This window comes from Orcinus orca, chromosome 19, assembly GCF_937001465.1.
Source record: "Orcinus orca chromosome 19, mOrcOrc1.1, whole genome shotgun sequence".
Classification (NCBI taxonomy): domain Eukaryota; kingdom Metazoa; phylum Chordata; class Mammalia; order Artiodactyla; family Delphinidae; genus Orcinus; species Orcinus orca.
This window is the reverse complement of record NC_064577.1, coordinates 54,878,449-54,893,545: the sequence shown is the minus strand read 5'-3', so window position 1 is coordinate 54,893,545 and position 15,097 is coordinate 54,878,449. Positions and strand designations below refer to the sequence as shown.

At 34.7% G+C, this 15,097-nt stretch overlaps 1 protein-coding gene across 6 annotated transcripts in view; it reads left to right on the top strand.

The window, feature by feature from the left end:
* The window catches only part of STXBP4 (syntaxin binding protein 4), a 183,367-nt gene that overhangs the window by 89,745 nt on the left and 78,525 nt on the right, over nucleotides 1-15,097 (top strand). Inside the window, exon 13 of one of the 6 annotated variants that reach the window (XM_049701626.1) lies at nucleotides 2,410-4,558. The exons of the other annotated variants lie outside the window; for them this stretch is intronic. Within the exon in view, the coding sequence (XP_049557583.1) occupies nucleotides 2,410-2,544 (135 nt within the window). The 3' untranslated portion in view covers nucleotides 2,545-4,558. Of the gene's footprint in view, nucleotides 1-2,409; nucleotides 4,559-15,097 lie in introns of those variants that run through there. 6 annotated transcript variants of the gene reach the window in all.

The window sequence follows — 15,097 nt, the reverse complement described above, 5'->3', positions numbered from 1 at the left end:
TAGGACCTATCCTAGTAAAACTAGTAGACTTTAAAGATAGAGAAAAAAATATGCAAAGTGCCTTCAAATGAAAAGGTCAAATAACTTACAAAGGCAATAGAATTAGACCAGCATCAGCCTTCTTGATACAACATACAAAGTAAGGCATTAGTGGAGCAATATTTTCATGAAACTAAAGGAAAGAATGTGTAAACCAAGAATATTGTATACCACCAAGTTGACTCCCAGATATCAAGGCCATAGAAAAACAGTTTAAAATGTGCCAGTATTCAGAGCATAATGTACACATGTAGTATTCCTGAGGAATCTGGGAGAGGTGAGTTTCACCCAGCCAAAAAATGCCTGGGATAACTTTGACAAGAATTTCCAAACTGTGAGCATTTCCTATCTGTTATTTTATAGCTGGGACTAAAATGAGAGTGAGTTCACAGGTGAAAGAATAATGTGTAAACATTACATGTCTGACAAAAATCAAAGATGCAATTTTATTTTTAATGAGAGGAGAAGGGAGAAAAAAAGGGAAAATAGCATAAGATCATTCTGTTGTATGAATAAAGTATAATAGTCACTGAATATTATTTAAAACTGACACCAAATATTAAAAAGATGAGGTAAAGATTGAGGGAATATCAGGCACTATAAAAAGCAATAATACAAATGTAACCTGTAGAATGAAAATACACATCTTCCTAATTACCAAAAGAAATCTTTTTAAAGAAGTAAAAGGGACACATGAATGAAGAAATGCAGTAAATATACACAATAATTTCAACAAAAGACAGTATGACAAAATTGAGACTGAACATAATAGTCATCTTAATTAACATAACTGGGATTAACTCACCTATTAAAATGTTTTAGGAAAATATCGTTTACCAAAACTGACCTCAATAGAGATAGAAAGTTTAATATACCAATTTCCATATAAGAAATAAAGTTACCAAGAAGCCACCCTATAGAAAAGGACCAGACCAAATAGTTTCACAGGGGAATCTAACCAAACCTCTGGCAATCAATCTCCCATAAATGGCTTCAGAGTATTAAGAAAAAAAGAAAAGAAAGAAAGAAAATTTACAAATTCTTTTCTGGGAGCAAGTATAACATTTGATGCGTAAACCTGATAAAAGTAGCACAAAAAAAGAAAATGCAGTTAGACTAGAAAGACAACTAGGGACATACAAATTGGAAAAGAAAAAATAAAGCTATCTCTGTTTGCAGATAACATAATAGTAATCCAGAAAACTCTAGAGAATCAATGATAAAACTAACTCATTGGAAAAATCCACAAGCCAGCAAGATATAAAATTAATATGCAAGGGACTTCCCTGGTGGGCAGTGGTTAAGAATCCGCCCACCAATGCAGGGGACACGGGTTCGAGCCCTGGTCCGGGAAGATCCCACATGTTGCAGAGCAACTAAGCCCGTGTGCAGCAACTACTGAGCCTGTGCTCTAGAGCCCACGAGCCACAACTACTGAGCCCGTGTGCCACAACTACTGAAGCCTGTGCCTAGAGCCCACGCTTCGCAACAAGAGAAGCCACTGCAATGAGACACCCGCACACTGCAATGAAGAGTAGCCCCCACTCGCCGCAACTAGAGAAAGCCCACACACAGCCACGAAGACCCAATGCAGCCAAATAAATAATTTTTTTAAAAAAATTAATATGCAAAATTCAATTGCATCCATATACACAAATTATAAGCAGAAGTTTTAACAGTTTAGATGAAACCAAAAATTATATAGAAAAATGGGTAAAAAACATGAACAGACCACTCACCAAAAAGTTATAAAAAGGTCATATGAAACATGAAAAGATATTCAGTCTTTCTCATAATAAGAGAAATACCAATTAAATCTACATTGAGACAGGACTTCCAGCTTCTAGTACTGAGCAAGACACTTGCAGAGGACATTTTCCAAGAGAACAACTCTAAAACCTGGACATTACACACTAAGCAACAACCAAAGGAACTGGAAAATGAACGCAGAGAAGCTGCTCCTCTGGGAAGCGGGGAACTATGTGAACTACATTTCTTGTTCCGAGTGTTTTAAGCCTGGAGCTAACAGCAATCTGATACCAGTGGAAATTGACCCTCACTTGGGGTCACTTGGTATTTGAAAACATTCACAGACAATTCAATGAGGAAAAGCTGCTCATTACAATACATGGTGCTAGAACAAGGGAATATTAGTGTGAGAAAAATTGAATCTCAACCACTACCTCATTTCATATTCAAAAACTAACTCTGAATGATTACAGATCTAAACGTAAGAACTAAAACTTAAATTCCAGAAGAAACTTTTGTGACATTGGGTTAAGCAAAGTTATCAAACCATATACCTAAAATTAGTAAATTTTACTATTATATATATAAATTATTCCTCAGCAAAGCTATTTTTTTTTTTAGATATGCCAGTACAACTTTTCATCCATCAGATTAGCAAAAATTCAGAAGCTTGACAGTGCGCTGTTGGTGAGGCTGTTTCAAAACAGGCATCCTCATACATTGCTGGTGGTAATGCAAAATGGCGTGCAGCTATGAAGGAGAATTTGGCATTTCTAACAAATCTATGTATGCATTTACACTTCAACCTGGCAACCTCACTGCTAGGAATTTGCCTTGAAGATATACCTTTAATAATATTAAAATACATGTGCACAGTATTTATTGTGATATTATTTGTAATTAGGAAATATTGGAAACTACCTTCATCTCCTAAGCATAGGTGATTGAATGGACTATGGTCCATACGTGCAATGGAGCTCTATGCCGCTGCAGGAGAGAGAAGGAAGATCTCTCCTCAGTAGTACAAAGTGATTTCCAAGAGATACTTTCAAGTAAAAAAGAGCAAAGGATGAAAGAGTGTATATAGTATTATCATTTATAAACAAGAGAAATTATCATGTGTATCTATTTATCTTTACAAAAGAAACCAAAGGAAGGATAAACTACGCAGCAATGAAATTGGTTATCTACAACACGGGTGGGCACAGAGTGGACAAGATGCAGGAGGGAATGACACCTCTCTGAGAATACCTTTTTATGTAATTTTTACTTTGGGGGACATGTTAATATTCTACATATTTTTAAAATATATAAAGAAATCAGGAAAGATGGGAAAGGGAAAATGAGCTTAAAACTACAAGCAAAGTGAAATAAATTAATTCATTTGCATGTCAAATGAATACCATAAATATACCAAAGGAAAACAAAAGAAAGAATCAATTTCAGTAACCTATGAACACAGTATTTATGTTCAGTGTTTGACAGGTTGGGTTGAGTTAGAAAAGAATTGCAAACAAATTCCAGAACTTTTATAGTATGTTTTGTTGTCTTGTTGTTATTTTAGAGGTGTGGCCAAAGCCATTCTGAAACAATTTTAAGATGTAATATAGGTCTCAGCAAATGTGTTGATTGTTGTTGAGAGCCAGAATCTCAATGAAAAAGCAAAGACATTCAAAGCAGAATGAAGGAAGTCAAAAAAGAATCCTGTGGATGTACTAGAATTGGAGGTATCATTGTGAATGCATCATTTCTAAAATATATATGTATATATGTGAATATGAATAATACGTGCCCATATATATATGTATGTATATACACACACACGTGTGTGTGTATATACATACATATATATATATATATATAATCCTAGCTCTGACAGCTGAAAGAGCCAAGAAGCAGACAACCCAATAGCAATGAGCATATAGCATATCTAAGTACCCATTTCCCACTAATAGGAATCCAGGCTTCTTGGAGAAATGACTGATTTCAGGGCCAGGGGTGGGTAAGTACAAAATGAGCCTGAAACATCTTATGCTAGAAAATAAGGAAATGCCCAAAATGATGGGATCATGTCACAAGGAACCAGCTTGAAGGGCCTTCCACTGGCCAATCTGGAAGTACTTGAGCACCAAAATAATTAAATACAGTAATGAACCATTGAAAACATTGTGATTCATGAGTCCATACCATAGTAAAGAGATGAATTAATTAATGAGGATAACCGAGGGCTCTTTCTCATTATAGACTGTTGAGTGCTGACTGATAACTACAGTTATCAGAGAAGCTGCCAGATTTGGGAAGTCAGCATTTTGCATCTGTTTCAGTAATGGCTGGATCAGACTCAAATCATAAAATGCTAAATCTAGGGGGCATTTTTTTTTATGAAGAGCAGAACATTTACATATTTACATGGTTTTAAAGTGGCTTTTTATAAACTGCTTATTAATTGCAAGGGGAAAATAGTAATTATACAGTAGTGAAATCAGACAACTCCTAGACTGGTGCTAAAAATGGATATCACCAGTGAAGAACAGATGGGCATGTATGACTTCAAATGTGATACCTTGAAAAGGACGCAACATCAGTTATGTAGCATTATGGCTAAGAATGTATAAACCTGAATCTGGCCATGAGGAAGCATCAGACAAACCCCAAATGAGGGACAGCTTTATTTTTTTTAAAGGTGTGTGTGTGTTGGGGGTGTGGGTGTGGGTTATATTCTTCAGAACTGTCAATGACATAAAGAAACAAAAGAATGAAAAGGAAAGGAAGGAGGGAGGGAGGGAGGGAGGAAGGAAGGGAGGGAGGGAGGGAGGAAGGGAGGGAGGGAGGGAGGGAGGAGGGGAGGGACATAAGAAAGAGATGGACAGGGGAGAGAGAAAGACAGACAGGAAGAAAGAAAGAGAGAAAGGATGAGGGAGGGAGGAAGGAGAGAGGGAGGGAAGGTCCCAGAGTAAAAGAGGGTAAACAGACATGAAAACTAAAAAAAAAGCTGATCCTACACTGGATCCTGCACTGGAATGGGGAAAATGCTATAAAGGATATTATTGGGTCAATTAACAAAATTGGAATACAGATGGTAGATTAGATAAAAGTATTGGTTCAATGTTAAATTTCTTAAATTTGATAGCTGTACTATGGTTGTATAAGATAGCCTTATACTTAGGAAATACTAACGTTTGTAGGGGTAAAGAACCATGATGAGTGTAATGTAACTCACCCTCAGATGGTTAGAAAAAATTGTGTGTATATGTGTATATATATTTATATACATATGTGTATATAAATATGTATATGTATACATATATGTGTACATATGTATATAAGTGAGAGATTGAGAACATGCAAAATCTTGGTAACAACAACCTTGAAATATCAGTGGTTTACAAGAATACTTTATTTCTCACTCATGGACATGTTGGCAAAAGGGTGAATCTGTGAGTTAGGTAAATTTGGGCCAAGGATATAAAGATGTTCTTTGTACTATTCCTATTCTTGTATCCCTTATGTAAATTTGAAATTATTTCCAAATTAAAAGTGTTTAAAAGTCCTCTATTTTTGTCCAGTTTTTAGACCCCCATTTTATTAAGTTTTTTTGTACTTTGATTGATATGCCTTTTTAGTTCTGTATCTTCAATACTTGCATCAGTTTATATGGCCAGGCCGATTTACATTTTAGTGTTTCTTTGAATGCTCAAAGTGGACATTTATAAATCTTCTTTGTTAATTTTTACATGTAGAATAAATTAAGGGGTAGGGTTTTTTCTACATTTTTACTTAAAATTTTGTTTTCTCCTAAATGCTTGGATCTTAAAAGCTTTAGAATATCAAGCATACTTAGTAAAGTAAGGTAATATGATAGTATAAATGTATATAGCACGAAGTAAGCACTCAACAAATGTTAACTATTATGGTCATTATTATTAATAATAGAAGAAGTAATATTAGGTGTGGAGAAAGAGGTGGAAATGATTTGTTTTAACGATTTGATTTAGAGGAAGAAAACCTAATTCTGGCTGACGGAATAAGGAGACTTTTATTAAAGAGAAGGTGGACCAGACATGGAAAGGGGATAGCATTCCAGGCAGAGGGTGCAGCATGAAAATCGTGGTATGAAAGGGAAAGTCTTATCTTGAGAGTCAAAATGGGCCCTCTTTTGTATGCTAATTTTACTATTACTTGTTAATATGTTTGTATCTAAAAATGTGATGATAATGTCTGTCTTATAATTTGTTCCTAGTTCTTTAGCGTTTAAGAGCCTAAAACTATCAGTAATATAGTAAGTTCCTAAAAAATAATAGTTTTGATTTGTATTCTTTTATCTTATCATTATTAAAGGCCTAGGAAGATAAGGGAAACATGGAAAGATGAAAGCATTAGGAAATAACATTTGGGGGCTGTGGGGAGGTGTTGTGTTGGGGCCAAAGCATATAGGCACTTGAATACCAATCTAAGATTTGAGACAGTGGACTGCCAGTGAAGATACTTGACAAGAGGAGAAGAAAGATCAACTTGTTCCACCTATAATCTGACCCCTGTCTTTCCTTCACACTCTACATCTAACTTGGCCCTACTCTTTAAAAATTGGAGAATTCTGCCACTTTTTATCACTTCCATCACTGGTCTAAGCTATCATCATCTTCTGCCTGTGTTGTAATTATAGCTTCCTACCAGATCACCCAGCTTTTACCCTTGCCCCACCCCCATACAGTCTGATCTGAACACAGCAGCCAGAAATAGCCTTTTAAAACTTGTTAGAACTCTCCAGAACTTTCCATCTCACTCAGAATAAAAGCCAGTCCTATCCCGCATCCCTACACCCCTCTAACCTCAATGAATTACCTCAAGAATTACCACTCTTCCCCCCACTCCCCTACTAGTTCTCCAGCCCCTCTGACGTCCCTGCACCATCACCCCACTAATGCTCCAGCTCTCACTGTCTGTGGATAAGTTTTTTGGTATTCCTGATTGCTTTCTTATATATTTTATACTTGTTATGTTTTTGTTCTTCACCTACTTTTTTAGATACAAAAATAATTTAACTATATTCTAATAAAAATAAGTATTTCAATTTAATTACAAATCATGATTTACACAAGTATTACTGTAACTCATGCTGTCTGTATAAAATATTCAGATAAGCACACTGTTGTGTAAAAAGTTTTTGAAATTAATTCATTCATTAACAGTGACCAGATCAGTTATGTGTTTATGTATACAACTCAAATGACTCACATGCCTGACACAAACACTACAGTTCAACACTAATATCCTAAATGATGCAGTGATAAAAGTGAAATACAATTCTACCAAAACAAAAAATTTTTAGATTTAAATGCAAACTGAAGAAAATTAAATTAAAAGTTCAGTTCTTCAGCCTACTTAGCTATATTTCAAGTGCTCAATAGCCACATGTAGCTAGTGGCTACCATATTAGACAGGGCAGGTCTAGAACTCTGCATCCTTGCTACTCAAAGAGCGGTTGAGGACCAGCAGTGTCAGCAACATCTGGAACATAGAAATGCAGGGTCTCGGGTCTTACCCCAAGACCTACTGAAATAGAATCTGCATTTAACAAGTCCTTGGGTGATATGAATGCACCTTAAAATTTGAGAAGTCCAGATAACAGGCAATGCAGGATTTAACTGGGTAGTGGCAATGGAATTATACCAAGTATACCAGGGCGGTCAGTGTGAAAGATACCACAAGGGTAAAGTCAACCAGACTTAACAGGGATAGCATGTTCAGTAATAATCAGAAAAAGCGGTCGAGGCTTTTTAATTTGGTGATTAAGAGTCTATAATAATGCAATTAACAAAGCAAGAGAAATGAGATTGAGTGTAAAGATGTTTTAATTCATAGTATAGATTAATGCATATTTTCCAGTTTTAGCAAAAATAATTTTTAAAATATATATGTGTGTACAAACATGTGCATACATACTGGCACAACTACTCATTTCAGAAACACACACTTGCAGTAAAAATATGCCACCCAAAATCAACCCAAAACTGTCCTTTTTTTTAGTATATTGACCTTGCATACCATTCATCTTCTCTTATTCATGTAGAATGTTATTATTCGGTTTAAGGGGATTTCAGACTTATTGTTAATGAAAGAGTTTCTATGCTTTAGTGAAAATACTACTTCTCCATTTTTCCAAGGATTAATTTCTTTTTTCATAATTAGCAAGTCTTTAAAAATTACAAATACATGTAATGAGGTGGATGGACCTAGAGTCTGTCATACAGAGTGAAGCCAGAAAGAGAAAAACAAATGCTGTATGCTAGCACATATATATAGAATCTAAAAAAACGGTACTGGTGAACCTAGTGGCAGGGCAGGAATAAAGACACAGATGTAGAGAACGGACTTGAGGGCACGGGGGTAGGGAGGAAGCTGGGACGAAGTGAGAGAGTAGCACTGACATATATACACTACCAAGTGTAAAATGTATGGCTAGTAGGAAGCTGCTGCATAGCACAGGGAGATCAGCTCGATGCTTTGTGACGACCTAGAGAGGTGGGATAGGGAAGGTAGGAGGGAGGTTCAAGAGGGAGGGGATATGGGGATATATGTATACACATAGCTGATTCACTTTGTTGTATAGAAGAAACTAACATAACGTTGTAAAGCCATTATACTCCAATAAGATGTAAAAAAAAATAAAAATTACAAAGTAATTGTGATTAACTCTTCTCTTAAAAACTTTTAAAAACCAGTAATTTGAGTCGTATGAAATTTGGCAAAATTTCTTTCTCCTTTTTTAGTATCCTTTTGAAGATCTTGATATGAAATCAGTACAGTACTAATAATTATGCCATATAAATCCTTTAAATACATAGGTAACCTAATTATTAAAACACCATTAGATTGACTTTCAATTTATTTTACAGTGCTGTTTCCAGTTGCTTCCAAAGGAGAAGAGAGCACAATTTGATATCCTTTGTTCATTTAAAACTTTTAATTTAATTATTGTGAGACCTGATCATAAAAGCAGAATAATCTCTCCTTTTGAAGGTACAATAGCTATTTTAAATTATGGAAATTAATTTACCTTTATTTAGTGTAATGACCCAAAAAGAAAGCAATGAAGAACTAAAGAGAGGGAGATAGGAAGAATGGGGAAAAGGAAGGGAGAGCAAGGGAAGGAAGAAATTAAAAGAATGAAAGAACAAGCTGTGAAGGGATCCTTTTCCACTAGAAGGATCAGGTACATTTGTATTTTTTTCAACCAGGGATGGCCTGGTTGTGACCATAATACTTTACTCACTGTTTTGTAAAGAATTGGTGGTACTATTCTCTAAAATCTAAGTATTTTTGATGAGTTTTCATGCCTTACAGAATAATCCAACCTAACTGTTTAAAATCATGAGCACAGTTTCCCATGAAATTATATATACTGCTTGTTATTTTTTCTTCAAGTTCTAACAACTTTTAACAGGCATGGGCCATTTTTCTAGCAACTTCCTTTGATCAACAGCTTTCTAAAGCCTACTCTCATACAAGTTGTTTTTAAAGTTTCTTTCAGCACAGTGTTATGACCTAAGGCAGCAATGAATTGGTGAACAGTCCAAAGCCAAAATATTTAGCTTGTCTAAACCAGTCTCTGCCCTAAAGAAACACGGGAAATTTCTCCAAGTTCAGATAAGCCCAGTTGTAGTTGGCCTCACCTGTGTAAAGGTTGGGTTGAACGCCTTAGGAGGGCGTGAAGTCCCGAGGCTGAAACGAGGTCAGATCAGCACAGGATTCTCTGTGGACAGTTGAGCATGAACTTAGATACAGCTGGAACAGCTGGCATGTGCACTATTTTGGTTTATGGATTAAGCAACAACGGAAACTTTAAGAACAGATTAAATATATCTCTAAAAGGAAGAATAATATGTGATTACTAAAGAATATTCACATTTTCACACTTGAAGAGATTTGTTAATTTTGTGCATTTATTAAAGAAACAGTAAAGCCTCTAATTTTTAGAATTGATATGAGTTCTTACACCCCTTTTATTCTTCTTAGTGATCTGAACTTTTTACAATAGCTCTGTATGGAACTAGTAGATATTCCAAGATGCCAATCTCATCTTTAGAGGAAAAAAAAAGAAAAATACATGTATTTGTCAGGTTTTTTTCTGTTCTGAAAGGGGACTGTAGTAAAATGTTCCTGTGTTCCCATTTCAGATGGTCACTTGTAACCTCAGAATGTCAACCTGTATTTTCTATTAAAAACCCTCTTTGCAAGGATCCCTCCTGCTACTCTGTTATAGTCTCAGCCACCTCCTTCCATGCCCCATCTCTTAACATCTAGCAACCACTAATCTGTTCTCTGTATCTATGATTTTGTCTTTCCAAGCATGTTATATAAGTGTTATCATACAATATGTCACTTTTGGGGATTGGCTTTTTTCATTCAACATCCTTCCCCTGGAATCCATCCAGGTTGTTTTGTGTATTTATGTTGTTCCTTTTTATTGCTGAGTGCTTATAAAACTGGTGAAACCTGATTAAGGTTGGTGGATCATATCAATGAAATTTCCTGGTTGTGATATTCTACTATACTAACGAAAGATATAACCATTGGAGGAGACTGAGTGAAGAGTACAGGAAACCTCTCTGTATTATTTCTTACAACCATGTGTAGTCTACAATGATCTTAAAATGATTTTTAAAAAGCAAATAAAACAAACAAAAAAGGACCCTCTTTGAGAAAAAAGATTATAAAGCTCCTACAATGATAGCAATCTGAGTGGAGAAACTTGTTAAGCAAACTTGGTTGGATTTATTTTTCAACTTTAATTCCCTTTATGAGAATCAAAGAAATGGCCCGTGTATTCTCCAATGTTAAATTTTGCCCAAGTAACTTCCTTAGTTAAAGACAGCTTGCTTGGAAAAGGAACACGAAGACAGCCCAGTTGTCATTCCTATTTGCAGACAGCAGCCATTATCTAGTGATTCACTGGAGGTGAATGTAGCATTCTAAACTACCTTTGGCAAACAAAGATGTCTATTTCAGATACCCATTTCCAAATAGTTGTTTCTTTTTAATGTAGAAAAGTTCTTACCATTTTAAGAATTCTGAGAGAAATTTTATTACCCTATTGATACTATAGAACTGTTTTAATTGTGTTAGATTAACTAGACTCACAGAATTTTCAATGTTAGAGAAGTTTGGGAGGAAAGTGATCTTATTCTTCATAGAAACCTTTCAGTTCAATTTGATTACAGTATATTCTATATCAGTCGTCTTAGTTAGAACTGATGTTAGGGTTCTGGTTTCCATACTGTGAGCCACTTATTTTCTGGCTGTTCAGGGACCACATTCAGCATTCTTTCATCAGTTGTTTCACACATGCCTGCGGTAACTTATAAGGGCAACTTGGCAAGGGAGATGTTTCAGCTTCTTTTATTTAATGCTCGTTTTGTGTGAATGCACTGTGAAAGCTAGATATACTTTTTACAAGGAGCTCTCAATCTAGTAAGAAAAACGAAAAATAGAGGAAAACCATCACTTCCTAGAAAGCACTTCAGAATAGGTGCCCTATTGGTGGTGAGTTGTCAGAGACATGATTGTATACCAAAGTAGGCATTACTCCCTATAATTTTCCTTATTTAACCCAAAACAAGCAAATATAAATCTGTAAAATTCCATAAGTCAGTTGCTAAGAGAGCACCTTTCCAGGGTATATTTTAAACATCTATGCAGATGCCAAACATTTTATGTTTCTTAATGTAAGAGCAATATATATTAACTTGGCTGACAAACTAGTAAATTTTACCCAAGGAGGAAGTAGTGATAAGGCAGTTGATACTATAAAACTCCTGTCTTGGCAGTTTAACCTGTGAGAAACACTTTCAGTACTCTTACTTTGCTGTGTGACTCATGACGTTGTGTTAAATGATTTATTCACAAACTACTTTAGAACTAAAAACAAGACTTCTCTAGTCCTACCTAACCTTACATAAATAAATCACCCTATTTGAAAATATTGTACGTACTTTGATTCATTGTCATCCGCATTAGATAGCAAAGATTGTCTATGACCATGGGTTTCAAATAAAATTGTGACTTCCATCACAATTCTTCATATTCAAGGCAGCTGATTTCCTGATATGATTGCTCATGACATTCTGCCACTCCTGACCATATATGCCCCTTATGTCATTTGTATCCCCTTCCCACTCTTGCTTTTTCTTCTTCACTTCTATTCTTAATCAATAACTGTTTTCCCACTTTCCCCACATCATTTTATAAGATCTCTTTACATTGTAGTTATTGACCCTATATCTACCAAATCTGTTGCAAATATTTTCCCCTATATACAAATTGTCTTTCTAATTTTTTAAAAGTTTTTAAACAGAGGTGTTTTTGTATTGTCAAATCTATCTTTTTCTTTGTGATTTCTCCCCCCCCCTTTTTTTAACTTTAAAAAATTTCATTTCTAGCAATTTCAGATACATATTTACCTGGTTTTCCTCCCATCTCTGTTTTTGTTTAGCCCACCTAAGAAATTACTCTGTTTGGTATATGGTATGAGATGAGTGTCTACACTTTACACTTTTTTTCCAAATAGTTTGTTGTCACAACCACTCATTGTTATGTGGTATCTCCATTACCATAAATTAAATTCTCATATAATCTAGGGGTCTGTTTGGGCTATCTAATCTTTCCAGTTGCTTTGTCAATAAATATTGGGCGAATGAATGTTTTATCTAACTCTTCTTTGGCTAGCACCAACTTTTGTAGTTTATATATGCCTTAAATTCTTGGGCCATGTCCCACGTTATTTGTTTTCTTTCTTTCTTTCTTTTTTTCCTTCTTATTGTTGTTTTTTCAGAATTTGCTTACCAGTTCTCACTGATTTTTTTTCTTCCAAATCAATTTAAGAATCTTATTTATTATTTAGATCTTATTATATCTAGATTCAAATTTGGAACTCTTGGTCAAGTGCCATCAAAACAAACAAAATTTGATAAAATTTTTTTTCTAACTGAATTCTCTAAAAGTTAATTTGGAAGGACTAAATTTCTGTTTTTAAACTCCAAACTTCAGATGAATTCTAAATATTTGATAGCTACAAAAGTAGCCTTTGAGCAGTACTAGGTTTCAATGAACAGGATATAAATTCTGATTATGAAAGGAATTTCTAATACTGTAAATGTTCTCTTTTGGTACATTTGTAACCAGAACTGGAGAAGTAGGAAAATAGTTTTTTCTTTTATGTCAACCGTCACTAAACCGGAAAATATGTGTTCAGGGTTAAATGTATTGTCAAAACAGAGTTTTAACTAATTTATATTTTGAACAAAGTTCACATGGTAAAATTTATTAGATAGATGTACTTGTGTGTCTGTCTTTGATTAGGGATTTCTGTTTATAAACAGAGATTGAACATTGTTTCTTTGATTTTCTTTGATGTTCAGAGGCAGAATTCAATTTTGCACCTTTTGGAGGATGAGGCAGCTGCAGGTAAAGAAGTTGACAGCTCTTGGGAGGGTTAATTAGAGATAATTATAATTTGATTGACCTGCTTTTCCTCCAGAAAGCTTAACCAAGTCTTCCTTTGCAAAGTTAGGATTTTGCTTTTTCATACAAAGTAAAGAAAATCTTTGTTTCTTGGATTGACACATATCTATCATTTTTACTTTACAAAGGAGTGTCACCACACAAATCACAGAATCAGGGATATGGGTGGGATTGGAATGGACTTTCAAGATTATATAGTCCTTGGGAGCATGTATTTATTATATAAACTTATGGTGGAAAATTGTAAATTTTAGAGAAATATAAACTAGCCTGCATAATTTTTAAATCTTTAAATTTTTAAATCTATTTAATGAAAAAGCAAGAAATAAAATTGTCAAACACAAATAAAGTGTAGCTATCTGTCCTTTTTCGACCTTGGTAGTCTTCATTCCACATGGTTTAGATGTAATCTCATTTACTTGATAAATACTATAAAAGGATTTTGTTTATATATAAAGAGAGTGTAATGAAATGATTTGCTTTTCATTATGTGGTATTTTTCATAGCATGGCTTATGGTTCTTACTGTAATTATTTAAATGAAATACATTTCTCAAATATTCCCATAAAATTGAAACCTTCCTGTGAAAACTTCTTACCTAATAAAGTTCTCTAAGGCAATTATTATATATGAAAAACAAAATAGTCATTTTCACTGTTTGTCCACTCAGTTATATCTCATATTTATGCTGAATGGAGCATGTGTTAATATCAGATAGCGTTTTACTCTCAGACAGCTTGTGTTCTAGTTTGGGCAGTCAAGACCTTTTGACATTAGAAAGTTTGGGAGTAAAATACTATTTTAATGACAGTTCAACATAGCCATAGGAGATATTAAGTAGTATGTGATTAATTAAAGACAACAGCTATTATTAAGAATAAAAGGAGGGGAAATCATTGTAAGCTTACGTGGTTTGGAAAGATTAGAGGAAGTAAAATCTGAAGTAGATTTTGAAGGATAGATGAGAACTGGATGAAGAAAAAAGAGGAAAAGTGCATTCACCTAGTGGAAGGAATAATGTGCTCAAAAGCATCTTGGAGGTGGGAGAGTTTAGTCTGGGAAATTTGGTAAGTGAATGTACTTGGATATGGTAGTCCTGTAAGAGAGTCAAATGTGCTAAAACTGGAAAGGTTGATTTGGAACAAATAGTGGAGAACCTTGAAGTATGGAGGTTGAGGATGTATTTATCATGTACCATGTACTTACCTAAGCAACATTTTCTCTAGTTACCTTAGGTTTGTTACCTAAGCAGTATTTCAGGAAAACTGATCCTTCAGAAGTATGCAGAATACATTAGAGTGAAGAACACAGTAGGCAGAGTGATTACTTTTGTGATTTTCATAGTACCTAAGTGCGAGGTGTTAAAGACATGAACAGTAACATGATGGTAAGAATGGATATTAAGGAATGGTACAAATACATCATCAATGAAGAATTCACAGGTGCTTAATAACTGGTTAGGTATGGAGGTGGAGTAGTGGGATGGATGTATGCACGGAGAAGGCATAAAGAAAGGGAAAGGAGAGAGCACATATCAGAGACGTATATAAAGTTCTGTGAATTCATTTTCTCCTCCAAGTGCATCGTGGTTAAGGGATGAGTTGTAGGTTCATTTTGTGAACATCTAGCAAATTACTTTGTGATCATCCATTGAGAGGAATATGAAACATATTTTAATAAATTTGACACATAAGTTAAGGAAACTAGATATAACTTGCTTTTAAACGCTTTCCTTCAACAGCCCTCTTCCTGCAGTAACCCTTAATCTTTTTCACAAGCTGTAATGGGA